Genomic DNA, 27,686 nt, shown 5'->3' with positions numbered 1-27,686 from the left:
TTAGCCCGGCGTATATTGTGTCATTATGAAACCATTAGCAGCAGCAGCCAGCCATGGAGTCCCGAGCCAGCAAGATAAAAACCCGGTAAGTGACGACGTGTGCGTGTATGTTTTGCTCTATGACCCGATGTCTGGATATGATTCGCTATTCTATAGCCAGAAATGGATGGTCATCGGGTTTCTCTCAAACCGCGCTTAGATTAATGAATACGCCGGGCCCAGCCCGCTAGGCTATAGCCGAACGCCACACAGGAGCGCGTACGCCTTGAATCTCAACCTTATTTATCCGTCAGCCCGTAGTGTTGTAGGCTAGTCACCACGGCCATGTGCTCGCTGTCACACTCCGGTTGCAAGACGGTTGGAATGGTTTATGACGGATGACTCGAGAGTATCTGGGTTCCTCATTAAGTTTTATGTGACACTTACTGCACAATACTTTGATTGCTTCTTTCTGCGCAACGCGCCCTTATTAAATAAAAGGTTAGCCGACGTCTTGTGCAAATGCAATACAGGTGTCTTAGATCATTTTTTTTTTGTTGCAAGGGTTGTGTTGAGACGTGCGGTTTGATGGAGGCAGCCTTGTGTGGGCTGCTGTCCATGGTGCTAATAGTGACAGCCAGACTAGAGACAGCGATCATGCAGACATTTGTAGGCTACTGAGTGGTCTGCATATGAGCTGTAAATGAATTGACAGGCTGTCAGCGACCGCTGGCATCACTCAACCCTCCGAAGCTTCGTGCCTATAGCTGTAAATCACAGCGGTAGACTGATTGTGGAGGGTAAATGTACGTCTATGTAGCACACAGATTTAGCCTACTCTCTTTCTTTCTCTCTCGCTCTTCCTCCTCAGCAAGCGAGAAGTATGCAAATATTTATAAGCGAATACGGTGGGAGACGGCAATCAAAGAAGAGTATCATATTTCTGGAGTAGTGGCATCATGCCTGTGACTAATATGGGGCAATTGTAAGCCTATTTAGTGATGGTAGGTGGTTGTCATAGTAGCATGGCTGTTATGAGTTAGTGCATCTATTTGTTGACCCTTGTGTGCATCTCTTTCGCGCCCTTCTTATGATGTAAAATTACTGTCCATTTAAAGGCATTGGACAATGCACCATTTGTTTTATATTATATTACAATATGAGTATTAGGTGATTGTCAGCAGCAAAGTTATATTATAATGGATGTCTTATGTGTTGGTTGGTAAGTGTGTTTTCTGTCACTTGCTCTCTCCCATCTCTTTGCCATGTTGTGTGCTCTGGCTGGGTTTGGTAGAGTGGTATCACAGGATGGACGAATATCAGGCCTGTTTAATCGGACACCCAGCCCCAAACCGGCTTTAATCTCTTGATCCACCCGGCTCAGGAACACGAGAAGCCCCCACCGTCTGGGGTGGGGACGACGACTCTGGGAATAGCGCCTGCCATATCTGGTCTGCCAACATCGGCATTTTCCCCACCTTCTCTCCAAACCTCAATTTTCCCCCATCTACCTTAGTTAAGTCTCTCTATTAATTCTCCAGGTAGAAGGAATCGCCTCCAATCTAGGTCATCCAAGTCAGTCACAGACCTAGTTTTCCGGTTCACTGTATACCGAATCCCCATAAAGGAGGTTGAGCCCTGGCCAGCCCTTCCATCCACATCCACGGGTCTGCCGCCAGAGCGGCAATCTAGGTCATTAGGTCTACAGTGTAATTATAGGAGCGCCACATCTGCTCACCATGGACGGCACAGTTGGGAATGTGGTGTTGTGGGCTCGAGGGTTAGAGGATTCTACTGTTCTAATCCCATCATGACCAGTTGATTTGTCAATATTTGTGGCTACGGCTCAGATTAGGCAAATTGTGCGCTTTGGATGTATTTATTTTTGACCTCGAGATATTGCATGTTAATGATTTGCGCACATTCGTAGAGAGTTTGAGAAATAGTCTCGGTAATGACACATGTACAAATGTATAGCGATTAGCATCCTAGCAGCAACGGTGATTTAGCATAGTTTAGCGAGCCGTGTTGATGTTGTTAGCAGAACTGAACTCAGAACTGGCCGTGCCAGTGAACTGGGGGGAAGGGGGGGGGGTTCTAGCCAGTTGCTTTAGGGTCAGGGTCTAGCCATTTGCTTTATGGTGGGGGGGAAACAGCCTGGATATTGCTATTGCCATGTGGATATCGACCATGTGTGTACAACTCCCAACCTCTGGTCGCCCATTTGGTTTTTGATAAACCTCCCATTGCGTCATGTTCAGGGTTGTTTTCTGTTTGTCCCCCATGCCATGCACTTCTACATCATGATGGAATCCGCAATCTGCTCCACCAAACATTCAAAATGCAGGCCATCTCAGACTAGCCTATAGGCAGCATTGATTTTTGCGACCAATGTTTTCTTGAAACGAAAGAATACAATACAAAAATACATTGCCTCTTGTTCTATATAGTGCCATTGAATGCCAATGCTGTTCAATGCAGACTTCAATACAGTCTACAATTGTAGTCCATGTGTACCATTTGGAACACAACTTGGTGTCCAGTCATATAAGACGGTAACATTTCCACTTAATATATAGTGCCAAGGAATGTCATTCAGTTTGTTCAATGCAGAATGCAAATGTATACGATCTTTATAATTGTAACACAATTCAGTGTCCACTAATAATCTCTGGCCACTTTGCTGGAGGGGGTTCAGATGAGGAGATGGGGGAGAGGGGCTCTACCAGCCTGGGGGGGCTTGTGGCCTGGTCCTGGCTCTAGCACCCCTGATGAACCATTTGTTTCTGTGCACAGAGCCGGTTAATGAAATGTGATTTCCGTCTTTGATACGCTGTAATGACATCACATTCACAGTTGTATTGGTGTGTGAATGTGTTGGGGTGTGGGCTAGCTTTTTTGCTCTGTGTTACACACACACACACACACACACACACACACACACACACACACACACACACACACACACACACACACACACACACACACACACACACACACACACACACACACACACTTCACAGCATGATTAGTTGCCCCAAGTTAATTAATGTTTCAAAGTGTGACTTTACAAGTCATTGCTGTTCTTCACCAACTCTTTTTCAATACCGTGACATGGTTTAGTATCTACTACAGTTCTGTGGTGGATCCTGTCCAAAAAATGTATATAGCCTAATGGAAGTAAAGAATATTGAGGAGTGACTTCTTAACCAAAGACATTCACCATAGAATATGGAGAATTTGGAAGTGTTAATTCCAGGAGCAGAACAGTCATCACTTTTCCAACCCTTTTAAAAGCTGTTGATTAAGTCATTCAAACCAATGTTAATAACGCTTCTCGTCAGCCTCACTCTCTATCCCGACACAGATTTGTACCTGCGCGCGTATATTTGGTGGTGCTGAATAGCATGGTTAGGTGTATAGGTCTAATATCTGGATCAGTACTATTTTCCTGTTCTAGTTTGTATTTACATTTCTTAGCTGAAGCGCTGCCAATGTTCTGCTTTTCATATTTTCTTTCCGGCAGTGACGCCCTGATTTTGAAGCATTTTAATCATATGCGCTGTGCTTTTAGGTGTGAAGATTTAAATATTCATCCCCTGTCGCTGCCAGGGGTTGGATTTAAGGAGCAAGTGCCTTCCTTAAAGCTTTGAGAATGGTAATAAATAGATAAATAAAACATTAAAACTCTCAAATATTCATATTTATCTATATCTCTTGGAATTCTGTAGCCCATATCTCCTTTTGAAACGTTTAATGATTTTTCTACTCCTAACATAGACTTTGTTCCGTCCGGATAGATATTTGTGTGCATTCATGCTCCAGAATGCTAATAGCAGTTGTTGTTGTTATTCTATCTAGCCCTTTTGAGATTTCGCACCATTTTCTTCCATTAGCTTGAATGCTAATTCTGCCCTGGGAATTCTGGTGGTGGTGCGTCTCTGCCATCTCCATATAGCTTTGGAAATTGGGTCATATTAATTTTAACTGGATCTAGTAGGCACTCTTCCATATTAAACACATAATGATGGGCTACTTGAAGCCTCAATGTTAAATTCACTGCCTCACCGTGAGTCTGTGTGTAACTAAACACCACAAAATGTTTCTGGGAGCCAGGTAGTTATATTGTACATGCTTGTTGCCATTGGTACACAAGTCTTGTCAAGGCTTTAGCTCAACGGGCTAGCACAATCTTGTGACGTGTTGGAGAACCAGGTTTGAATCTTAGTCGGTCACACCAGCAAGCAAGACTCAGTACCCAACTACCCTCGCTGCTTGGCCTATGTCTACTTTGTATACGCGTAAGATGAGCTCAGCAAATATGGACACGAAACCGAACGGCAAAGTTTGCCCATACCAAACGCTACATTTTCAAATTGAATTGACAACAGATCTTGCGCTTAATTGTGTTGAGTAAATTACACTATCACAGGGGGGGCCGGGCGTAACATTTTGAGACTCATTTTAAAATCAATGGTCTATTATGTTAGATAAATACACGTTAAACTCCATAAATGTTCCCCACGGATACCATGAAAGTGGGAAATGTTATTAATGGCGGCTCGTTTGATTATGAGTCATTTGGATGAAGTTCAGCGTTAACTCACAGGCTTCATTAATATTAATATGCTCTATTAAGACTGCTGTGTAGTCACAGGAGAAGGAGATGGGTTAAATTAAATGAACGTAGAGGGACATCATGAACTAAAGAAGATTAATCAGTTACACCGAGAATCAAAAAAATCACTCTGGGAACTCGCTCGCTCGCTGTCAATTCAAAGGGCATTCGGCTCCAAAAATGATTTCAACATGTCAAATCATTTCTACATTTTCGCTTTGGAAACTCTGCTCCCACGCATTCCCCTACCAACTCCACTCGTGCCCTGCCGCACTAACTTCTAATGCAGACTGTACACTTTTTTGATTGCAATGTTTTGGTAAGGGCTAAATAAGTGTTGTACCCACCATGTAGCCAAGTGCCTTTTAAACGCCTGACAGCCGTGCGCCGGTGGTGTGAGTGGGTTGCGACTGGTGAAACTGACCATCTGTCTGTTTGTGTGGGTGTGGGTGTGTGTGTGCAGCTCCCCGCGGACTTCAGTCGACTCCACCTGGCCGACGGCTTGCACCCACAGGTGACCCACGTTTCTTCCAGCCACTCAGGATGTAGTATCACCAGCGACTCTGGAAGCAGCAGCCTGTCAGACATATACCAGGTAAGCACAGTGTCCCCCCCCCCAGCTGCTCTTAAATACAAGTAAAACTAAATGCATGCTCTTCCACCGATCGCTGACCGCGCCCGCCCGCCCAACTAGCATCACTACTCAGGACGGTTCTAACTTAGAATATGTGGACAACTACAAATACCTAGGTGTCTGGTTAGACTGTAAACTCTCCTTCCAGACTCACATTAAGCATCTCCAATCCAAAATTAAATCTAGAATCGGCTTCCTATTTCGCAACAAAGCCTCCTTCACTCATGCTGTTAAACATACCCTCATATAACTGACTATCCTATCGATCCTCGACTTCGGTGATTAGAAAATAGCCTCCGACGCTCTACTCAGCAAATTGGATGTAGTCTATCACAGTGCCATCCGTTTTGTCACCAAGGCCCACCACTGCGACCTGTATGCTCTCGTTGGCTGGCCCTCGCTTCATATTCGTCGCCAAACCCACTGGCTCCAGGTCGTCTATAACTCTTTGCTAGGTAAAGCCCTACCTTATCTCAGCTCACTGGTCACCATAGCAGCACCCACCCGTAGCACACTCTCCAGCAGGTATGGTCATCTCCAAAGCCAACTCCTACTTTGGCTGCCTTTCCTTCCAGTTCTCTGCTGCCAAGACTGGAACAAATTTCAAATCACTGAAGCTGGAGACTTATCTCCCTCACTAACTTTCAGAATTAGCTTTCAGAGCAGCTTACCGATCACTGTACCTGTACACAGCCCATCTGTAAATAGCCCACCTGTAAATAGTTATTTATTTTTTCTCTTTTGCACCCCACTATCTCTACTTGCACATCATCATTTGCACATCTATCACTCCAGTGTTGATGCTAAATTGTAATTATTTCGCCACTATAGCCTATTTATTGCCTTACCTCCCTAATCTTACTACATTTGCACACACTGTATATAGATTTTTCTATTGTGTTTTTGACTGTACATTTGTTTGTGTAACTCTGTTGTTTTTGTCGCACTGCTATGTTTTATCTTGGCCACGTCGCAGTTGTAAATGAGAACTTGTTCTCAACTGGCCTACCTGGTTAAATAAAGGTGAAATAAAAAATAAATAAAAAACATCCGTACAACGTCCTCTAAATGTCAATAGAGCAATCCCCCTTCCAACCCCCCCCCCCCCCCACTCTGGAAGTAGCAACCAACAGGCCTCCCTCAAATGTCCCCATAACCTCCCAACAACGCCCCCCCAACACCATCTAAACGCCCATAGAACAGAACAGGCCCCTCCCACTCCATCGGGCCCCCAAAGCCAATCACACCTAATCCTCTTACCACACACAGGCACCCCATTGGCTCCATACGCCGTCATCTGCTGTGTGTGTATCTGTGTGAGTGCACTGTGCGGGTGTTTATTAGTCTGTGTCAGTCTGTTGCCATTTCTGTGTGTGCAAGTGCACTATCTGTATACAGTACATACTGCAAGTGTGTGCGTGCGTGTGGAGCGTTCGGGGGCCGGTTGTGCCCAGGCCCTCATCCAGTCTTAGGGCCATCTGCTCGGTCCTCATTAACAGGTCTGCTGTAGCGTCTCCATGAAAGCCCCGTTGTCTACTGTCCGCTCTCTTTCCTCTTTCCCTCCATAACACCTTTCCTTCGCCAGTCCGCCACTCTCTCATTTATGATCTATCTGTCCATAGCTTCTCATCCCTCTATTTCTCTCTCTCTCTGTCCCTCCCCATTTCTACTCCGTCCTACTCTCTCACGAATGGAGATGACCCAGACCCACCTCTCACTTCGTCTGAGGAGGTTAGATTTACCGCATTCACCGCTTAGAGAAGATAGATGACATGATGGTAGTTCCTCCCTGGACAAGCATGGGTTTTGGGTTGATGGCTGTCCACATCAGGGCTGGAGGGATAGAGTGAAGGAGGGTAGATCCAGGGTAAAGACACAGGAACATTTAGTCAGTGTATAACAACATCACAGGACTCCAATTAGATTTGTTTCCGCAGCTGCAGACCTGTGACTGTTTGTTGCTTCAATCTTCTTAATAGTGATGAGACCAAGTCCGGTATTTTACATGGTTAAAGGACAATATTGTCTTATTAGTAAGACTTTGTCTACAATAAGACAACTGTTCAGATTTCTGAGTATTCTTGGCAGATGTCTACTAGGGTGAAGCTTTTTGGCGATGCTGCCCGTTCCTCTCATCCACGAGCCGTGTCCGCTGGAGTGTGCCATCGTCTTTCTCCCAGAGAGAAGAAGAATAGAGCTGCATCCTCTGTCACTGCCTTGCAAACATGGCCGACTGTTTTGTGTCTGAATAAATCATGAAATTGGTTCTTCAGAAGGACACTTGAAAGCATTGATCCAAGAATAGCCCTGTTGAAATATTAACTACCCCCCTTCCCCCTTTCTTTTTCGCTCACCACACATGTATGGGATCATACATCACATACACACGCATGTACATGCGCACACACTCACACACAGAGGGGTTCAGAGTTTCTCTGTATTTCGAGGTCACATTTGACGTTTTTGATTTGGTTTTTAACGGTTCAGGGTTCCCAGTGGGTTGCAAACATTGTGTAGCTCATTGGAAATGCTGTGTGAATCAGATCTGAAGGTGTCACAATCTTCCTCACGAACACACTTCTCAATTATGATCAGCACACAACTCATGAGCATTTAGTATGTCATAAGCCTGATTCATAAACCGAGGTGGGTGGCTAATATTGAATTGACATACAACAATATTTAATCAATGAAAGCTACTGTGTGAGGACTAGCCTAGATCTTACTGTAGACAAGTAATGGGGTCAATGAAGATGTCCAGTGACACATATCTCTGCTATTTTAGGACAGTGTCCTTCTGAGGTTTGGAGCATGCCAACAATGTTTTATTACTGTGGAATACAGCTGTTTTCTACTGGGTTTCAGCATCCATAGACATTGACTTTCACATCAAGGTGAAGACAGCTGTTTTCTGTTTTCACTGCTGCCGAGATGACTTCAAAACAATTTTCTAGGAATCTCCATCTCAGCACCTCGGTTATTCCCTGTCGCGTGGAAAACTAGCATAACTCGATCTTCAGATTTTCCACGGTTTCACTCCTTCCACAAATCCACACTCTACCAACCCCTTCCCCAAGGGAAGAACCACACCCCCTTTACTCTCTCGCCCCATCAGGCCCCTGCCCCGCCCACATGGCTGACCTCATGACGCCCGAGTGGCTACACAGATTGCACCCTGAATCATTAATGAGACGTTTGCACATGGTGGTTAAGGAGGAATGACATTCTGGGCTACGTTCTGTGAAAGACGGGGGGGACTCTTTCAATTTCGGAAAAATGTAAACACAACTGACAGCCCGGGCGGTAAAGATGCGTCGCGGACTAGGCTTCTGCAGGCAATTTACGAAGGCAACGTTGTTTCTAGCTCTCGCTTTGAAAAAGGCAGGAGTTTAGGGACCGCATTCAGGTAAGAGGAGTTGGTTCGCACTCGACACATCTGGGCCAGGATTGTTTTCAGTTTTCATCTCCCTGTGTTTCATGCGTGGTTTTCGTTCTCTAGGCGGGGCTCGTGTTGAGAGCGCAAAACACGCAATATGGCCTCTCAGCGGTATTTATAGTGTGTGAGAAGCCTTGATGGATGCGCAGCGCCACGCTTTCTATTAATATCTCTGTGACATTGTCAATTGCATCACTTTCGCTCCCTCTCGTTGTTAGTTGTTCTCTCTTTCCTCCATATTTTATCTCACTCTTTCAAAGAGGTTGTCAGGCTCTAAGTGCAAGCTGGAGTGGGAGAGCGAGAGAAAGAGTTGTGAGATAATTAGCTGGGTGTTTTATGCATAGTGGGGGGTGTTTGATAATGCAGTGTCTCTCACACGCACCTCTTACTAGATGTTGAAAATACGATTGGTGGTGTCTTTTCTTGATTGTACTGTGTTACCACTGACATGGTTGTCGCTTTTGATGCGTTGGGTTGATGCAGGTTCTGCTTATAAGCATAGTTTGTTTTTTCTTCTGCCCGCCGTTATGTGAAGTTATTGCACCAAAACCCTGATTTTTATATTTGCCATCCGATAATCTCCGCCCACCAGTTTGCAGCTATTACTACATGGAGTAGATGGAATGGAGCAGACAAATGCTTAGCACAGACCAGCAACCCTTTTTCTCCACTGGCCTGCTCGCCTCCCTACCACTGAGGAAGTACAGCTCCCGCTCAGCCCAGTCAAAACTGTTCGCTGCTCTGGCCCCCCAATGGTGGAACAAACTCCCTCACGACGCCAGGACAGCGGAGTCAATCACCACCTTCCGGAGACACCTGAAACCCCACCTCTTTAAGGAATACCTAGGATAGGATAAGTAATCCCTCTCACCCCCCCCCTTTAAGATTTAGATGCACTATTGTAAAGTGACTGTTCCACTGGATGTCATAAGGTGAATGCACCAATTTGTAAGTCGCTCTGGATAAGAGCGTCTGCTAAATGACTTAAATGTAAAATGTAAATGTCATGTTACTAAAACTCACTGGTTAAGCTTGATGGTTGGTGTTAAGACGGAGACAACTGTTGCGTCATTGTCGTTCCTTTGACCCCCAGGCCACGGAGAACGAGCCGGGCGACATGGACCTCAGCGGCCTGCCCGAGACCGCCGTCGACTCAGAGGAGGACGACGACGAGGAGGACATGGAGCGAGCGTCGGACCCCCTCATGAGCCGCGACGTTGTGCGGGACTGCCTCGAGAAGGACCCCATGGACCGCACCGATGACGACATAGGTCAGTCCGTGTGAGCACACAGAATCTTCCTCTAACATTCCCTCAAGGTTCCCCCCCTTTTGATTATCTGTAAAGGAACTTTCTCACAACATTCTGGGAGCCAAAATCTATTTACCTGGTAGCGTGCCAGTGTTTCCCTACTGTTAAGTAGTCACTAGGCAGAGTGCCTCCCTCTCCCTTCCCTGCTTTGCTATGTTGCTTCTTGCCTCAGTTTGGCTCCTATTGGTTTTAATTGATCATGTTGGAACAGAAAGGGGAACCCTACGACTATTCCGCACTACGATTGAACCCTTACGCTAAATGTAGAAACAAATGTTAATATGCTTATTCCATTGTTTGATTACAGTACTACTGCTAAAACATCTTGTAAGTGCTCGCAAATTTTTTTTGGCCAATTAGCTTTGGCTTTGTTCACAAAGGGGAAATCATACCCCGAGTTCCCAATGTAGACGCATCAGAGTTTAATCAAGCATTCACAATTTTTAAATAAACGATCCACAGCCTACCCCCCCCCCCCCCTTTCTCCCAGTGCCACGCCCTTAGCTACACTCGCATTAACATCTGCTAACCATGTGTATGTGACAAATAAAATTTGATTTGATTTTTATTAGCTAGCTACTGTTAATGATGTGCCCGACTCTAGGCCTTTGTTTCTACTGCTTTCATTAGGTGAATTTATTTTAGCCCAGAGTGATATTCTGTCTATGCCACACAACAGCCTGTGATATCATAGGCCTGTTAGCAGCAATACAGTGATAGCGATCCAAAAAAAAGAGACTAGTTCACATTTACTCCCATTTGAAACTTCGATGTGGTGTGTGGATGATATAGTGGATGCAAAAAGAGAACGCCGCCCCTCCCCGCTCTCTGTGCCGGCAGGCTTTTTTAGGTCAACGCCGTACATCCTCGCCTCTCCTCTCCCGGCACATTAAAGTTTCAGTGCTTCAGCAGGCTTCCCACATGGCACTGTTTGCTATGCCAACCACACAGGTCAGCCCCGCACCCCAGACTTGCTTTAGGTGCCTTGGAAGGGGATGGAGTCCTTTGCTGGTCCAAAATCCCCCATCCCCCAAAACTCCACAGCAAGCTATTTCAAGGAGCCCCCCAAAAAATGCATGGCACGGGAAACAGGATAGGCAATGACCTATACAGCTGAGCTGAAAGCCCCAAATGTGAATCAAGGTTGACAAACTGTGGAAGATAATTTTGTTTTGGAACTGGCTGACTATCAAGCTATGTATCTATCTGACAATGATCACAAAATGTTTACATGCAGAAGGTTGCGCAGTTGTTTAAAAAAAAAATCCCGATTAAAATTAAATTGATAGTTTGCCTTAGTGTACTTAAGATAATCCTCCCGCTGTTGGCTACTCATCACTATTGTGGGGTTGAATTTAATTCACTTTCTCTCACGCTAGCTGTGCCCTTTTTTTTTGTCCAAAGCCACAGAGAAGGTGAAGGAAGAGTGAAGAACTGCCAAGTCCTCCTATGCTCTGTCTCTCTGTCTCTCTGTCTCTCTGTCTCTCTGTCTCTGTGTCTCTGTGTCTCTGTGTCAAGACTCCTAACCCCCCCCCTCTAACCTTTCCACAGAGCAATTACTGGAGTTCATGCATCAGCTGCCAGCGTTTGCCAACATGACCATGTCGGTGAGGAGGGAGCTGTGTGCCGTCATGGTCTTTGCCGTGGTCGAGCGGGCTGGCACCATCGTCCTCAACGACGGGGAAGAGGTGTGTGTGTGTGTGTGTGTGTGTGTGGAGGGGGGTGTGTGTCTTAAGTGACTCTCTTATGTCTGTATTGTGTGTGCCTTGAATGTGTCTGGGTTTGCACGTCTATGGCCTGCGCATGCACTTTGCCCTTGCCATTACCAATGAAGGTTTCTGATGTTTTTTCCCCCCTATTGAACATGAATGACTGCCATCTCCAAGCGTCTTGGGATCATATATATTATTATTATCATAAGATTGCCTAAGGGGACCAGAAGGGAGATCACTAATCTACTTTCTCTTGAATGAAACCATTTTGGTCTGGTTTTGCATCCAAACAATAGTGAAAAGCCATTACCCTTAAGGGCAGTTCACTTCAATGGTAGTCCAGTCAATGTAAAATAACATCCCATTGAGCTGATGTGTGTTAGCAATATGTCCACAATATGTGTCCACTGCCTTACTGTAGTGTCGGATTTATATATATTGTTGATGATGCTATAGGGAAGAAATTGAGGGAGAAATTGATCTCTTGCTATAAAATTTGATATCTTTTACTATCGAAATAAAAGGGTAAGCTTCCAGTTATTGTGGCGTTAAAACTGGGCTGTTTTATACTATTGAAACATTTGTGACCAATCATTAAAGATATCTACCTGTCAAAGAATGTGATGCTCATAATTTTTGTTCAATTTGACTCCCTGCCAAAAAAAATAGCGTGATACATTGGTCCAATCCTCAATCAAACATGGCTAACCTACTAACTAATCGCTAATTGTGATTAAACAATGTGTTTCAAGGATCATTGTGGTGATCATTTCCTTCAACATTGATCCTAGCCTGATATTAAACCATTGATATCCACTGAATGATCACGGAGTACTTCTGACCGTTAACGGTTTGTGTTTATGGTCCCCCCAGCTGGACTCGTGGTCAGTGATCCTGAATGGCTCGGTGGAGGTGACGTACCCCGAGGGCAGGCCTGAGATCCTGTGTATGGGGAACAGCTTTGGGGTCTCCCCCACCATGGAGAAGGAATACATGAAGGGAGTAATGAAGACCAAGGTGGACGACTGTCAGGTAAAGGCCCAGCGCTCTGACTGGCTCTTATGATGGATGATTGGTATATTGAGCTGTGTGATTTTACTGGACCTTGTTATTTACTTATTTACCTTGTTATTTATTTACTTATTTACTTGCTTGAATTAATTATCTAGTAATTGTAACCGTTTGCCAATAATTCAAAATGAATACACTGGGGTTAATTTACCAAGAGATTTTGTATTTATGTCAATGGTATCATAAAATAGATTGGATCTCAGCCATGTTGGTCTAAAAAGGATTGTGTCCCCAAGCTAACTACTACCCTCTCTCTCTCTCTGCTCCAGTTTGTGTGCATAGCGCAGCAGGACTACTGCTGCATCCTCAACCAGGTGGAGAAGAACATGCAGAAGGTGGAGGAGGAGGGCGAGATCGTCATGGTCAAGGAGCACCGCGAGCTGGACCGCACCGGCACCAGGAAGGGACACATCGTCATCAAGGTGGGGTTCTTCATTCTTGAACAAAGCCTCGTAAAAGGTCCCGTGGCGCATTCATATTGGGTGTCCTAAATGCTATGTATCCAACTTTCAGTGTTACCGGAAGGATTCTGATCTAATCTCTATTATTGTTGTGAATGGGATAGAACAGAAGAAGAAAAAAGTATTGTCCACATAAATGTGGAAAGTTGCCTTTGCTGTTTTCACAGTGACATGGTACTTGAGACTCAAAACAAATGTGAATACGCTTCTCCTTCTCCTCGTTCTCCTCGTTCTCCTCTTCTCCTTTAGGGTACGACGGAGCGTCTGACCATGCACTTGGTAGAGGAGCACTCAGTGGTGGACCCCACCTACATCGAGGACTTCCTGCTGACCTACAGAACCTTCCTCTCCAGCCCCATGGTCGTGGGCAAGAAGCTCCTCGAGTGGTTCCATGACCCAAGCCTCAGGGACAAGGTCAGCTTCCAGTACAAAAGCTTTGCATTGTAATGGAAGCCTGACAGTACTTAACATCCGTAATAGCTAACGCATAGTTAATACCACATAGATTAACAGGTGCATGCATGCAACATTCTTACATATGACCGTCCGCTTGTTTTTCACCACCTGTTTTTTTTTACAATGAATAAATGTATAGACTCGGAGCTAGAAAATGGTGCTTAATGTAATGCAGTTGAGGAACAATGGGAAGGTAATTCTGCTTTGAAAGTTGATTAACTTGAAGCCCACTTTTGAGAAAATGGCCCTTGAATGTTTTTGTACACCTACCAGAGAGCTCTTCTTTGTCTACACCCATTCAGTATCGTTCACACCCTCTTAAGTCTTAGTCCCACCCATCTCTTTAAGGATTCACATGAGGCCATGTGGTAAACACAAGTTTATTTGTCACATGCACAGAATGCAGAAGGTGTAAACGCTGCAGTCATAGTACTTGCATACTTGCAATATCAATAACAGAAAGTGTCCAGAGAAAATAATTTTAGAAATATTCTATCATTATTAGATGACGCTTACCAGATCCAAAATGATATAACCCCCCCCCAGCCACACCTAGCTAAGTGGATGGGTCACTATTGTCTAGACATGTACACATGTTCATGAAATGCAATTGATGGCTGTAATCACACCTGCTAATTTGATGGGTCATGTAATAACCCGGCCGAAGTGGAGTCTTTTGTTTAGACATGTAGCTAGCTAGGTAGCAAGCTAGCTAAACAATGAACCGGCATAACCCCAACTCATACTACTACCAATACAAACATTGTCATAGCTGTAGTGTGAATCTGCAGGTAGCTAACAAACTAGGTTCAATGTTGACTAGCTAACATTAGGCTATAACTAGCCATTCAAATGGATTTCTGATTTTAATAATATTACTACACGGATCATACACGTAACTTTAGCTAGCAAGCCAGCAAGCTAACTTTAACTTTCAAATATTGCTCCTGTGAAGTAGTGATGTGCGACATACGCCTAGTTTCTTGAAACAAGTCACATATACTTACATACACGCAGATTGAATTACAGAGATGAATACATCCTTACATGCACCCACACACAGACCGAAGTGTGAGGAAATGCATCGAACTAGCTAACGTTCAATCCAAGCCCATGCTCACCCACTTTATTTGATTTTTTATTACCGTGAGTGAAAATGAACTTTCTTCTTTACATCCCCAGGTTACACGGGTAGTCTTGCTATGGGTGAACAATCACTTCAATGACTTTGAAGGCGACCCCGCAATGACTCACTTTCTTGAAGAGTTCGAAAGCAATCTGGAGAGAGAGGTCCGTGTCTCAGTTAAGCATAGCATGTTTCATATCCAGTTCAACCATCCTTTGCCTTCATTATATATTCAGTCAAACATTCAAATGGTCAAAACATTTGCCTTGCACTAGCCTCTTGTTTCACAAATAAATGCTAAAATACTTTTTTTTCTCCCTTTCACATTGTAACAAAGTTGAGATGCAAACCCTGAATTGCGCAATATACTAAACATTCTCAATTTTCTTTACAGAAAATGTGCGGCCATCTTCGACTGTTAAACATTGCCTGTGCTGCTAAAGCCAAACTGCGTCTCGTGACACTGACCAAGCCGTCGAGGGAGGCCCCGCTAGCCTTCACCCTGTTGGGGGGCTCTGAGAAGGGCTTCCGTATCTTCATCGACAGCGTGGAGCCCGGGAGCAAGGCCTCAGAGGCCGGCCTCAAACGAGGAGATCAGGTGAAGTAACAAGAACGTTCTTCGTGTAGCGTTTTTTTCACACATTCAAAATGCTTCACATAGAAGAAAAAAGTAAGGAAAACATCCCTCCTCCACTACCAGTGTATGTGTAGCACCCACCTGATTGATGGTATGGTTCTGCTTTGCGCCAGAAAGATCACTTACATATCAGACAGCAATGACTGTTTAGAAGTGATGAGTGCTCATTCACAAGACTAGTTTACTCAGCACTGATTTTTCCCACTTTGCCCCAAGGGTTCCAAAGTGCCTAGGTTAAATCCAGGATGACAGCTTGGAAACCCTACTTGACTGTGCTTTCTGTGTGGCTTAAATGTATACTCTTAAACACTTCCCTGCAGCTGCTTCCCAAAGGAAATATGAACCATAGCATCCTGCAAAGCATTTTTACTCAGACGTCAAAACGTCTCATGTAATTGCCATATACAAAGTGAGTGACTCTTAACACAACGTTTCCCAAACTCTGTCCTAGGGACCCCAAGGGGTGCACGTTTTGGTTTTTGCCCTAGCACTACACAGCTGATTCAAATCATCAAAGCTTGCTGATGAATTCATTATTTGGATCAGCTGTGTAGTGCTAGGGCAAAACGTGCACCCCTTGGGGTCCCCAGGACTGGTAAACACTGCTCTAACGAGCTCAAATATCCTTATCAATCTCAATACCCTTTTCATCGGCCCATTAATGAGACCGCTTAGCCAAACTTACGACCAGTGTTTCTTTTAATAAGGGCTGACCCAGAAACGACCTGATTTCCGGCATCAACACTGTGGTAATCACTGCAGAGGAAGGTCCCTCACTCACAGAGAGTTCAGAAATCATTTCCTAGTGCACCCAGAGATCACTTCCTGGTGCACCCAGAGATTACTTCCTGGTACACCCAGAGGAATGGAAGATGGCTCGGTGGCACACTCATGTGTAAATGCAAAGTCCTCATGACAAGGCAGCACTGGTCATAAAGCATCTAAGAGGAAATAGACAAGTAGTGTAGCTGTTAGAGAGAAGGACATGTGAAGGGGGGATTCTTCCAACACCTGGGAGGATATAGATGAGTTTCAGTGTTATGTAATAGAATAGTTCACGTGGCTCATAATGGGGTGCTTAAGTCAGTGGTGGCTTTGACTCCTGCAGGAATTAAACGGATCGAGGATGTGGAGGATTACTGTATGTAATTTTGTGGTATATTTGTTTTGTATTTGAACAGATTCTGGAGGTGAATGGGCAGAACTTTGAAAATGTCCAGCTCACCAAAGCCAATGAGATCCTGAGGAACAACACTCACTTGTCAATTTCTGTGAAAACCAATCTTTTAGGTGAGAATTTTTAGAGCAAACTAACTATGAATGTAATACTATACTGAATAAAAAAGTGTTGGTCCCATATCACAAATGGTTCATAATATGATATGCACAAAAAGCTTATTTTCCTCAATGTTTTGCACAAATCAGTTTACATCCCTGTTAGTGAGCATTTCTCATTTTCCAAGCTAATCCATTCACCTGACAGGTGTGGCGTATCAAGATGCTGATTAAACAGCATGGTGCGCCTTGTGCTGGGGACAGTAAAAAGCAACTCTAAAATGTGTTTTTGTCACACAACACAATGCCACAGATGTCTCACGTTTTGAGGGAGTGTGTAATTGGCATGCTGAATGCAGGCATTTCCACCAGAGCTGTTGCCAGAGAGTGTAATGTTAATTGCTCTACCGTAAGCCGCCTCCGTCGTTTTAGAGAATTTGGCAGTACATCCACCCGGCCTCACAATCGCAGAGTATGTGTATGGCATCGTGTGGGCGAGTGGTTTGCTGATGTCAATGTTGTGAACAGAGTTCCCCATGGTGGCGGAGGGGTTAGGGTATGGGTAGTCATAAGCTACGGACAACGAACACAATTGCATTTTATCGAATTTGAATACACAGAGATACCGTGATGAGGTCCCGAGGCACATTGTCGTGCCATTCATACGACGCCATCACCTCAGGTTTCAGCATGATAATGTCGAAAGGATATGTACACAATTCCTGGAAGCTGAAAATGTCCCAGATCTTCCATGGCCTGCATACTCGTCAAACATGTCACCCATTGAGCATGTTTGAGATGCTCTGGATGGACAGCGTGTTCCAGTTCTTGCCAATATCCAGTAACTTTGCACAGCCATTGAAGAGGAGTGGAACAACATTCCACAGGCCACAATCAACAGCCCGATCAACTCTATGCGAGGAAGATGTGTCGTGTTGCATGAGGCAAATGGTGGTCACACCAGATACTGACTGGTTTTCTGATCCACGCCCTTACCTTTTTTTTAAGCTATCTGTGACCAACCGATGCATGTCTGTATTCCCAGTCATGTGAAACCCATAGATTAGGGCCTAATGAATTTCTTTAAATTGACTGATTTCCTTATACGAACTGTAACTCATCTTTGAAAATGTTGCGTTTTTTAAATATTTTTTGATCAGTATAATATCTAATACTAATAATATAAGTAACAGTATCACTAAGCCTTGTTTCACACAGTAATGAAGAGGAGCAGGTAAGAAATACTAATCCGTTTCCCGCCCTTTCATCCACCCAGTATTCAAGGAGCTACTAGCCCGGCCGGAGCACGACCACGAGGCAGAGGGTGAGGATCCGCCAGAGGTGGACCGCAAGAATGGAGCCCCGGCACACCTACCCAAGATTGGGGACATCAAGAAGGGCTCGCGCTACTCCATCCCTGACCTGGCGGTGGACGTTGAGCAGGTGGTTTGTTATGGACTACAGTACCCATAATGCTTTGTGTATGGTATCGGGCACGGATTCATTAGGCACCAAACGGAAGAAAAAAGACTGAAACAAGGAAGGGACTTAACTGACATTGTCCAATCGCAAATGCTTGTTTTCATTTTCCGTTGCAAAACGTTTTGCTACATTGTGCCTTAATGAATATGTCCCCCGGTTTGATCTCAGTAAAGACATTCCTAAAGCCTAACCTAATGGTATCCTGCCTCCTCCTTAATGCAGGTGATGGGCCTGGAGAAGGCCAGTAAGAAGGCCAAAGCCAACACGGTGGGAGGAAGGAACAAGCTCAAGAAGATCTTCGACAAGACGCTCACCAGCATCCTGCCCCCAAAACCATACAAGTAAGAGCCCAGGGGGAAATGTAACGTCACATTTGGTGAGGAAAGGAGAGTGGAAGAATAATAATAGTAGAGTTGAAGAAAATAGAAGAGGAGAGTGGAATAAAATGGGTTTGTCTTTATTTGTTATATTTCTGAAGATGTATTGAGCTCTTTCCATGACGTAGACTGACCAGGTGAATTCAGGTGACGGCCATCATCCCTTATTGATGTCACTTGTTAAATCCACTTCAATCCGTGTAGTTGAATGGAGACCGGTTAAAGGATTTTTTTAAAGCCTTGAGACCTGGATTTGTGTATATGTGCCTTTCAGAGGGTGATTTAACTTCCTTTGAACGGGGTATGGTAGTAGGTGTTCAGGTGCACCGGTTTGTCTCAAGAACTGCAACGCTGCTGGGTTTTTCCACGCTAAACAGTTTCCGTGTGTCTCAAGAATGGTCCACCACCCAAAGGACATTTACGCCAATTTGTGGGAAGCATTGGAGTCCACATGGGCCAGCTTCCCTGTGGAACGTTTTCGACACCTTGTACAGTCCAAGCCCCGACGAATTGAGGCTGTTCCGAGGGCAGAGGGGTGGGGGTGCACAACTCAATATTAGGATATTCTTAATGTTTTGTACACTGTCTACTGTACAAACATCGCCCTCTATCCTCTGAAAGTGGAACTGCTTCTAACCCCTCCCTCCGTGTTTCCGTAGCGATGTGGGCGTGGGCCAGTCGCAGGACGACAGCATCGTGGGCCTGAAGCAGTCCAAGCAGATTCCGGCCTCGCTGCCTGTCAGCAGCAACCTTTCTTCCAGCAACCCTGACCTGCTGCAGTCCCACCACCGCATCCTGGACTTCAACAACCAACCGGGTGAGGACAAACAGACACGCCTCCTTTGAACCTCTAGTATACAGCTGTATATGAGAAGCACATCGTGGTTGTCTTCAGCTCCCTTGAAGCCGTCTATTTCGCATGCATTTATATACATTGCTAACCGTGCACGTACTTGGCCAGTTGTCTGGCGTCCATGTTTCACACACCCATTTACGTTCTCCTACACACACTCTTTGTGTTCCTTCAGCCCCGGTCGTGACAAGTGAGTATCACGCTGCTGCTGCTCTGCCCACTGCAACGTTTGTCCTCTTTGCCAGCTAACTGCTTTTTCGTTTACAAGCGTCCTATGGTGTTTCTAAAACTGGTCTCTAAAGGGCTAACTTTTAACTGTGGTTATGGTCTGGGCTTGTCGGTCTTGATAAAAAGCAGGCATCAAGTCTGTGTGTTTTAATGGGGTAACGCATGTCTAAATCTAACTGGAGTACAGGTTCAAAGGAATCGTTCCTGTAAACATTTGACGGAGTGTAAGCAGCCAGCATTACATTGACCCGTTCATTCTCAGTGCATATTGGTGTGTTTTCAATTGTTATCGGGGGTGGTATGGTGACATCAAAATTATTTAGGTGGGGATGCCATGATAACCTTGGGTGGGGGGGAAGGAACTTTGGTACATTAATTATTTTACTGCATGATAATTAAGTGATCTACATATCCCAAATGAGGATTCCGCCCCAATGTTTGTCCAACATTGTGTTGAGGTTATACCTCTAACACCCCCCCCCACCACCACAGACATGTCCGACCAGGTGCTGCGAGTGTTCAAGGCAGACCAACAGAGTCGATACATCATGATTGGTAAGGACACCACGGCCAAGGAGGTGGTGGCCCAGGCCATCCGGGAGTTCGCCCTGACCGCGGTGCCCGAAGCCTATTCGCTGTGTGAGGTGTCCGTCACGCCGGAGGGTGTCATCAAGCAACGACGGCTACCAGAGCAGCTGTCCAAGCTGGCTGATAGGATACAGCTCAGTGGCAGGTAAGGACTGTTTTTTTAACCCCCCCCCCAACTATTTATACAGTTTTGTCCCATCTCTTGTACAAAAGATAGCAAATACTCTCAAGTCTCCCCTTCCTCTTGTGCTGACATTCTCTTGACCATTCCGATCTTAAAACCCCCCTCTTCCATAGTCCCTTATTATTGAACACCTTGTCTTTTTTCTATTTAAACTCAAGTCACATCATAGTCACGACGCCAGGTGCTTGTTAATAATGACTCAACGTGATGCTATGAATAACTCTAGCAACAAAAGTACTTATTTTGAAAATATGCTTTGTGTTGATAAGATTTCTACTGGACAAGTAAAAGAGAGACAGATGATCGATCTACAATAGAACACCTGCTTGTAAATACTAAAGGAGCTCCCTGCTCTTCACCTCTCTTTAGATACTACCTGAAGAGCAACATGGAGACAGAGACTCTCTGTTCAGACGAGGACGCCCAGGATCTTCTTCGTGAAGGCCAGATCTCCCTCCTCCAGCTCTCCACTGTGGAAGTAGCCACGCAGCTCTCCATGCGTGCCTTCGAACTCTTCTGCGCCATCGAGCCCACCGAGTACATCGATGACCTGTTCAAGCTCAAGTCCAAGACGGGCTCGTTTTGCCTCAAGCGCTTCGAGGAGGTCATCAACCAGGAGACCTTCTGGGTGGCGTCGGAGGTGATCAGGGAGCCCAACCAGCTTAAGCGCATGAAGATTGTCAAGCACTTCATCAAGATTGCTCTCCATTGTAGAGAGTGCAAGAACTTCAACTCCATGTTCGCTATCATCAGGTGAGGTGGGAGAGGAGGGAGGATGAGAGGAGACCAGGTGACCATGTTGTGTTGTTGTCATGCAGATGGGTTAAATCGAGTTAGCCAGTTAGCCCCCTAATCCCCAGAGGTTAGCCCCCCCCCCCCCCCCTCTACATGATCAGCCTTCTAACTTCACTGTCTGTCTGTGGTCCTCCCCCAACAGTGGTCTGAACCTGGCCCCGGTGTCTAGACTCCGGGGCACGTGGGAAAAGCTCCCCAGTAAGTACGAGAAGCTGTTTGGGGACCTGCAGGACCTGTTTGACCCGTCCAGAAACATGGCCAAGTACCGCAACGTGCTCAACAACCAGAACCTCCAGCCACCCATCATCCCCCTGTTTCCCGTCATCAAGAAGGACCTCACCTTCCTGCATGAAGGTAGCCAATGACACACACTGTCATTTTGTATCACAAAATGTGTTCAGAAACATTCATTTTGCAACCCAGAACCAAATCTTAAGATCAACGCCCGCCCTTCTCAAAGCTTCTGCCAAAGCCCGTCCCCAGCCCTTCCCCTTCCTTTTCCACCGTCAGATTCAGCGCGTGTCGCCGACAGACCTTCACAAGAGACTATAAATAAATTGGCTATTTGTCTACCATTTTTGTATCGGGTGTTGCACTCCCCTGTATGCCAATGCTCTACTACAAGGCATCTTAATCAACCTGCTGTAACAAACAGCCTCTCTTGTCTTTCGCCAGGGAACGACTCCAAAGTGGACGGCCTGGTGAACTTTGAGAAGCTGCGGATGATCGCCAAGGAGATCCGCCACGTGGGTCGCATGGCCTCCGTCAACATGGACCCTGCGCTCATGTTCAGAACCAGGTAACATCGGGGGAAAAAACACGGAAAACCAATATAATCCCAGGAGACTAACAACACCTCACCATCCCCTATACGTCCTGTCAAACCACTGTCAATGATTGTTCACGTGTAGATTATCAATATACCGCGCTTCCACGCTTTTCCCTTGAACAGCCGTTTCCCCGGGCAACCCAGCTGTCTCCTGTATTCTGTGCTCTCCACTTATCGTTGGCGTAAAACCACAGTGCTCATGTGTAAGTGTGTTGTCTGACTGTGACTATGTATGTCCACCATGCTGTGATGTCACTTCCGGGTGTCGGTGGTTGTTATCAATGTTCGTCTTTTTCTCTCTATTGTGGGCCTCTGGTAAACTTGCTCATCTTGGTGGCTCTTTGTGGTCTATCCTGTCTTAAGCTTGTCTCCCTCTCTTTCTCTCTCTCGTTCTCTCTCTCCCTGTGCACTCTTTGCCCTCCACGCTTCACTGTTCATGGCTATCCTTTCTAGGAAGAAGAAATGGAGGAGTTTAGGGTAAGTTTTGGTGACCGACCTTTCCATGCTTTTTTCTTTTGCTCCATTTGTTCGCTCCCTCCCTTCCTCATTTCTGAAGGCCTTTGTTTTTGTTTGTTTGTTTGTTTTAAGTGCTGATTTTACTACCCTGTTTGGTTTGAATACCCTTCTAACACTGCTTGGCTCTGGCAAAAATGTCTTTAGAAATGGAAATTAAAATCACTTTTGCTTTTTTCAGGTCACACCACCATTTTTGAAATCTCAAAAGTATTTCGCATTAGAACTGAGAGCGATTTTGCATCCCATGCAATTCACAATCCATGAACTAGCAAAAGTGATTACTTTGTGTGTTTTCCCAGCTAAGATGGACTACTTACCAAAAATGGCATGCCTACTTTTGTTTTGCATCAATTTGCCATGGTTTGGATTTTTCAGCCTCCATACTGAAAATATCTTCTTCAACATGGAAGCCTGTAGTGTGCTACAATGACAAACAGGGCATACAATTAATTAACACCTGCCAAATCCGGGTAGATTTAGGTATTGGGGGGGGTTAAGAATGACTATTCACCAGCCACAATGGCAGGTGGTCAATTTGCAGGGCTCTACTGTGCAAGCATTACATTCGCGAATAAAACAATTGTCAAAAGTCAAGTATGTGCAAGTTAGGGTTAAAAAAAATGCTGGAGTGGCAGTTTTCAAAATATTTCTGCTGTTTTGTTTCATGGTTGCTAATCGCACAACGAAATATGAATCCTCACGCAGCAACACTGGCAGGGGTCTTCTGTTGTTTTTAATGTAATTATGGCCAGAAAAGTATTTTGGCTGGTAAAATATCTGAGTATATGGTAGTTCATTTTAGGCCCTGCAGCCAAACTAGTCATGCTTTACATGACAGCGTTACAGTGGCCAAGGAGGTACTATACCACTATACTGTGCATGTACTCAATATGTACCATAGTTTCTGCTGAACAGGCATTTCAGTACAACTACCTTGGTGTTTACCACAGAAATGGCTGTACATCACTATTTGAACCCCCAACACACACACACCTTCCCTGTTGCCTGACTGATTGAACCCCCCCCCCACATTCCCTCCCCTTCTTCTTTAGAATGCATGGAATGTTCTGGAGCTGAGAGGAATGCCCCAAAAAGCCTCTCGGTCTCTGCATGTTTGACTCTCAAACGACCCTCTTCTCCACTACCTTCCAGGACATCTACATATTAGTACACACACATGGCCATAGTCTGATGGTGGTCTCGCTCTCCCCTCTCCATTTCTATGTGTGTGTATTGTGTGTGTGCGTGTGTGCGTGTGTGTGTGTGTACGCGTGTGACCAGGTCTCTTAGCCAGGGCAGTGCCAACGCGGCGGTGCTAGACGTCACCCAGACGGGCGGGCACAAGAAGCGGGTGAGGCGCAGCTCCTTCCTGAACGCCAAGAAGCTGTACGAGGATGCCCAGATGGCCCGCAAGGTCAAGCAGTACCTGTCCAACCTCAGCCTGGAGACCAACGAGGAGGCGCTGCAGACCCTCTCGCTGCAGTGTGAGCCCTCCATCAACACACGTAAGTGCTGGATAGAGTACATGCTGTGCAGACACACACACACACACTTGTGTTCTCTAGCTGCAATGTGAGCCCTCCATCAAAACATGTAAATGTTGCAGACATGCATGCTGTGTATACACCAGCACACCGGGTGGCCATTTTTGGTTCAGCAGCAACACTCACTGGTATTATTGATTGTTAATGCACCACATTCTCCTTCAACCCTTTTTCAGTGCCCAAGAACGCTGGTGGCGGTAAGAGGCCAGACACGTCTCCGGTGGTGTCCAGGGCTGCCAGCCAGCAGAGGGGCCAGCTGCAGAAGGGCAACCAGGCCCTTCAGGTGCCCGCTGTGGCCCTCTACCCCTCCCGCAAGAAAGTGCCAGTCAAGGACCTGCCACCATTTGGTAAGAACCTGCACAAGTTGAGGGGAAAAACATACTTGGTGTAATTATGCTCGTTTTAGAACATTGTTTCTTTCTGACACCATACAATCTGTGATTCCTTGAAGGAAAATGCATTCATTTCAGTTTCAGGTCAAATGTACCCGATCACAATGTTGCTTGTATTGTTGGTAACTAGTTTAGTTAGACAATATGGGCTGGAGATTCGAAGGATTAATCTGCGTCTGGGAAATTGGCCCTTGCTGAATGCTAATTAGCAAATGCTAATTTTGGGCTATTTTGTTTTGAAGGCACGAGTTCCCCTCAGTCGCTGAAGAAGATCCTATCGCTGTCGGAGGAGGCCAGCGAGCGTCACAAGCGTCAGACGGAGGACACGGTGTCTAATGCCTCCTCGCAGCTCTCCTCCCCTCCCACCTCCCCCCAGAGCTCACCCAGGAAGGGTAAAATTATAATCCCCTCAATTCAACCTCAGCCCAGTCCCCTCACCCATGCTGACACCTAGTGGTCATAGAGGGGAACTACTTGTTCAGCCTCTTGTGATGTCCTGTTGATATAGCAACAGTTACTCAAGGTTTTTGGGGGCTATGGGACATGACCCCATGCAAATGGAAAGTTGTGTTTTACTTGTGGAGTTACATTAAAAGACACACCACAACTAGGGCTGGGCGATATGACCTAAAAATCATATCTCCGTTTTTTTAAAACCGATGGCGATTCGCGATATATATTTAGATTCTCTTTGTGTTCTCTAAATGAGCGTTGTCGTACAATTAAAGGTCAAATACACTGCATTTCAATAAGCTAATGAATTGAGGCCTTGTAAAGTTACACCAAGGCTAAATATAAGCCTTCCACAATCATAAGACCAACTAATAATGTATTATTTTATCAGAATAGTTTAGCCTGCTTTTTTGATGTTGCAATAATCACTGATCTGGCGATCAAGTCTATCTACTGTATGAAAATGCCCTTTTTTGTTACAAATTTAACTAGAATCATACATAGTCATTATTAGTGAATGAGCGCTAACTTCTTAATAGCAGGCATTAGGCTATAGAAAATAAACACAGGTCTCATCAACAATCTCTCTAGGCACTAACAATCTCTCTAGGCACTAACAATCTCTCTAGGCACTAACAATCTCTCTAGGCACTAACAATCTCTCTAGGCACTAACAATCTCTCTAGGCACTAACAATCTCTCTAGGCACTAACAATCTCTCTAGGCACTAACAATCTAACAATCTCTCTAGGCACTAACAATCTCTCTAGGCACTAACAATCTCTCTAGGCACTAACAATCTCTCTAGGCACTAACAATCTCTCTAGGCACTAACAATCTCTCTAGGCACTAACAATCTCTCTAGGCACTAACAATCTCTCTAGGCACTAACAATCTCTCTAGGCACTAACAATCTCTCTAGGCTCTAGGCACTAACAATCTCTCTAGGCTCTAGGCACTAACAATCGCTCTAGGCTCTAGGCACTAACAATCGCTCTAGGCTCTAGGCACTAACAATCGCTCTAGGCTCTAGGCACTAACAATCGCTCTAGGCTCTAGGCACTAACAATCCCTCTAGGCTCTAGGCACTAACAATCCCTCTAGGCTCTAGGCACTAACAATCCCTCTAGGCACTAACAATCCCTCTAGGCTCTAGGCACTAACAATCCCTCTAGGCACTAACAATCGCTCTAGGCACTAACAATCGCTCTAGGCACTAACAATCGCTCTAGGCACTAACAATCGCTCTAGGCACTAACAATCGCTCTAGGCACTAACAATCGCTCTAGGCACTAACAATCGCTCTAGGCTCTAACAATCGCTCTAGGCTCTAGGCACTAACAATTGCTCTAGGCTCTAGGCACTAACAATTGCTCTAGGCTCTAGGCACTAACAATCGCTCTAGGCACTAACAATCGCTCTAGGCACTAACAATCGCTCTAGGCACTAACAATCGCTCTAGGCACTAACAATCGCTCTAGGCACTAACAATCGCTCTAGGCACTAACAATCGCTCTAGGCACTAACAATCTCTCTAGGCACTAACAATCTCTCTAGGCACTAACAATCGCTCTAGGCACTAACAATCGCTCTAGGCACTAACAATCGCTCTAGGCACTAACAATCGCTCTAGGCACTAACAATCGCTCTAGGCACTAACAATCGCTCTAGGCACTGACAATCGCTCTAGGCACTGACAATCGCTCTAGGCACTGACAATCGCTCTAGGCACTGACAATCGCTCTAGGGCAATCGCTCTAGGACAATCGCTCTAGGCACTGACAATCGCTCTAGGCACTGACAATCGCTCTAGGCACTGACAATCGCTCTAGGCACTGACAATCGCTCTAGGCACTGCACTAACAATCGCTCTAGGCACTAACAATCTCTCTAGGCACTAACAATCGCTCTAGGCACTAACAATCGCTCTAGGCACTAACAATCGCTCTAGGCACTAACAATCGCTCTAGGCACTAACAATCGCTCTAGGCACTAACAATCGCTCTAGGCACTAACAATCGCTCTAGGCACTAACAATCGCTCTAGGCACTAACAATCGCTCTAGGCACTAACAATCTAGGCTCTAGGCACTAACAATCGCTCTAGGCACTAACAATCGCTCTAGGCACTAACAATCGCTCTAGGCACTAACAATCGCTCTAGGCACTAACAATCGCTCTAGGCACTAACAATCGCTCTAGGCACTAACAATCGCTCTAGGCACTAACAATCGCTCTAGGCACTAACAATCGCTCTAGGCTCTAGGCACTAACAATCTCTCTAGGCTCTAGGCACTAACAATCTCTCTAGGCTCTAGGCACTAACAATCTCTCTAGGCACTAACAATCTCTCTAGGCACTAACAATCTCTCTAGGCACTAACAATCTCTCTAGGCACTAACAATCTCTCTAGGCACTAACAATCTCTCTAGGCACTAACAATCTCTCTAGGCACTAACAATCTCTCTAGGCACTAACAATCTCTCTAGGCACTAACAATCTCTCTAGGCACTAACAATCTCTCTAGGCACTAACAATCTCTCTAGGCACTAACAATCTCTCTAGGCACTAACAATCTCTCTAGGCACTAACAATCTCTCTAGGCACTAACAATCTCTCTAGGCACTAACAATCTCTCTAGGCACTAACAATCTCTCTAGGCACTAACAATCTCTCTAGGCACTAACAATCTCTCTAGGCTCTAGGCACTAACAATCTCTCTAGGCTCTGG

The 27,686-nt window shown here is 45.4% G+C and overlaps 1 protein-coding gene across 17 annotated transcripts in view; it reads left to right on the top strand.

The window, feature by feature from the left end:
• LOC124011328 (rap guanine nucleotide exchange factor 2-like) overlaps window positions 1–27,686 on the top strand; it is a 152,198-nt gene that overhangs the window by 112,351 nt on the left and 12,161 nt on the right. For 5 of the 17 annotated variants that reach the window (XM_046324587.1, XM_046324592.1, XM_046324591.1 and 2 more), the window contains 21 exons: window positions 5,061–5,192; window positions 9,761–9,938; window positions 11,529–11,665; window positions 12,563–12,721; window positions 13,030–13,182; window positions 13,471–13,635; window positions 14,860–14,979; window positions 15,198–15,401; window positions 16,622–16,730; window positions 17,992–18,158; window positions 18,420–18,538; window positions 19,234–19,391; window positions 19,603–19,617; window positions 20,148–20,388; window positions 20,797–21,180; window positions 21,365–21,576; window positions 21,898–22,021; window positions 22,505–22,528; window positions 23,849–24,072; window positions 24,288–24,458; window positions 24,746–24,895. In XM_046324587.1, the coding sequence (XP_046180543.1) occupies window positions 5,061–5,192; window positions 9,761–9,938; window positions 11,529–11,665; window positions 12,563–12,721; window positions 13,030–13,182; window positions 13,471–13,635; window positions 14,860–14,979; window positions 15,198–15,401; window positions 16,622–16,730; window positions 17,992–18,158; window positions 18,420–18,538; window positions 19,234–19,391; window positions 19,603–19,617; window positions 20,148–20,388; window positions 20,797–21,180; window positions 21,365–21,576; window positions 21,898–22,021; window positions 22,505–22,528; window positions 23,849–24,072; window positions 24,288–24,458; window positions 24,746–24,895 (3,346 nt within the window). Of the gene's footprint in view, window positions 86–5,060; window positions 5,193–9,760; window positions 9,939–11,528; window positions 11,666–12,562; window positions 12,722–13,029; window positions 13,183–13,470; window positions 13,636–14,859; window positions 14,980–15,197; window positions 15,402–16,621; window positions 16,731–17,991; window positions 18,159–18,419; window positions 18,539–19,233; window positions 19,392–19,602; window positions 19,618–20,147; window positions 20,389–20,796; window positions 21,181–21,364; window positions 21,577–21,897; window positions 22,022–22,504; window positions 22,529–23,848; window positions 24,073–24,287; window positions 24,459–24,745; window positions 24,896–27,686 lie in introns of all 17 variants that reach the window. The other 12 variants (XM_046324589.1, XM_046324594.1, XM_046324593.1 and 9 more) reach the window with 9 other exon arrangements.

Source organism: Oncorhynchus gorbuscha, linkage group LG23 (assembly GCF_021184085.1).
Source record: "Oncorhynchus gorbuscha isolate QuinsamMale2020 ecotype Even-year linkage group LG23, OgorEven_v1.0, whole genome shotgun sequence".
Taxonomy (NCBI): domain Eukaryota; kingdom Metazoa; phylum Chordata; class Actinopteri; order Salmoniformes; family Salmonidae; genus Oncorhynchus; species Oncorhynchus gorbuscha.
This window is presented reverse-complemented; position numbering and strand designations above follow the sequence as displayed.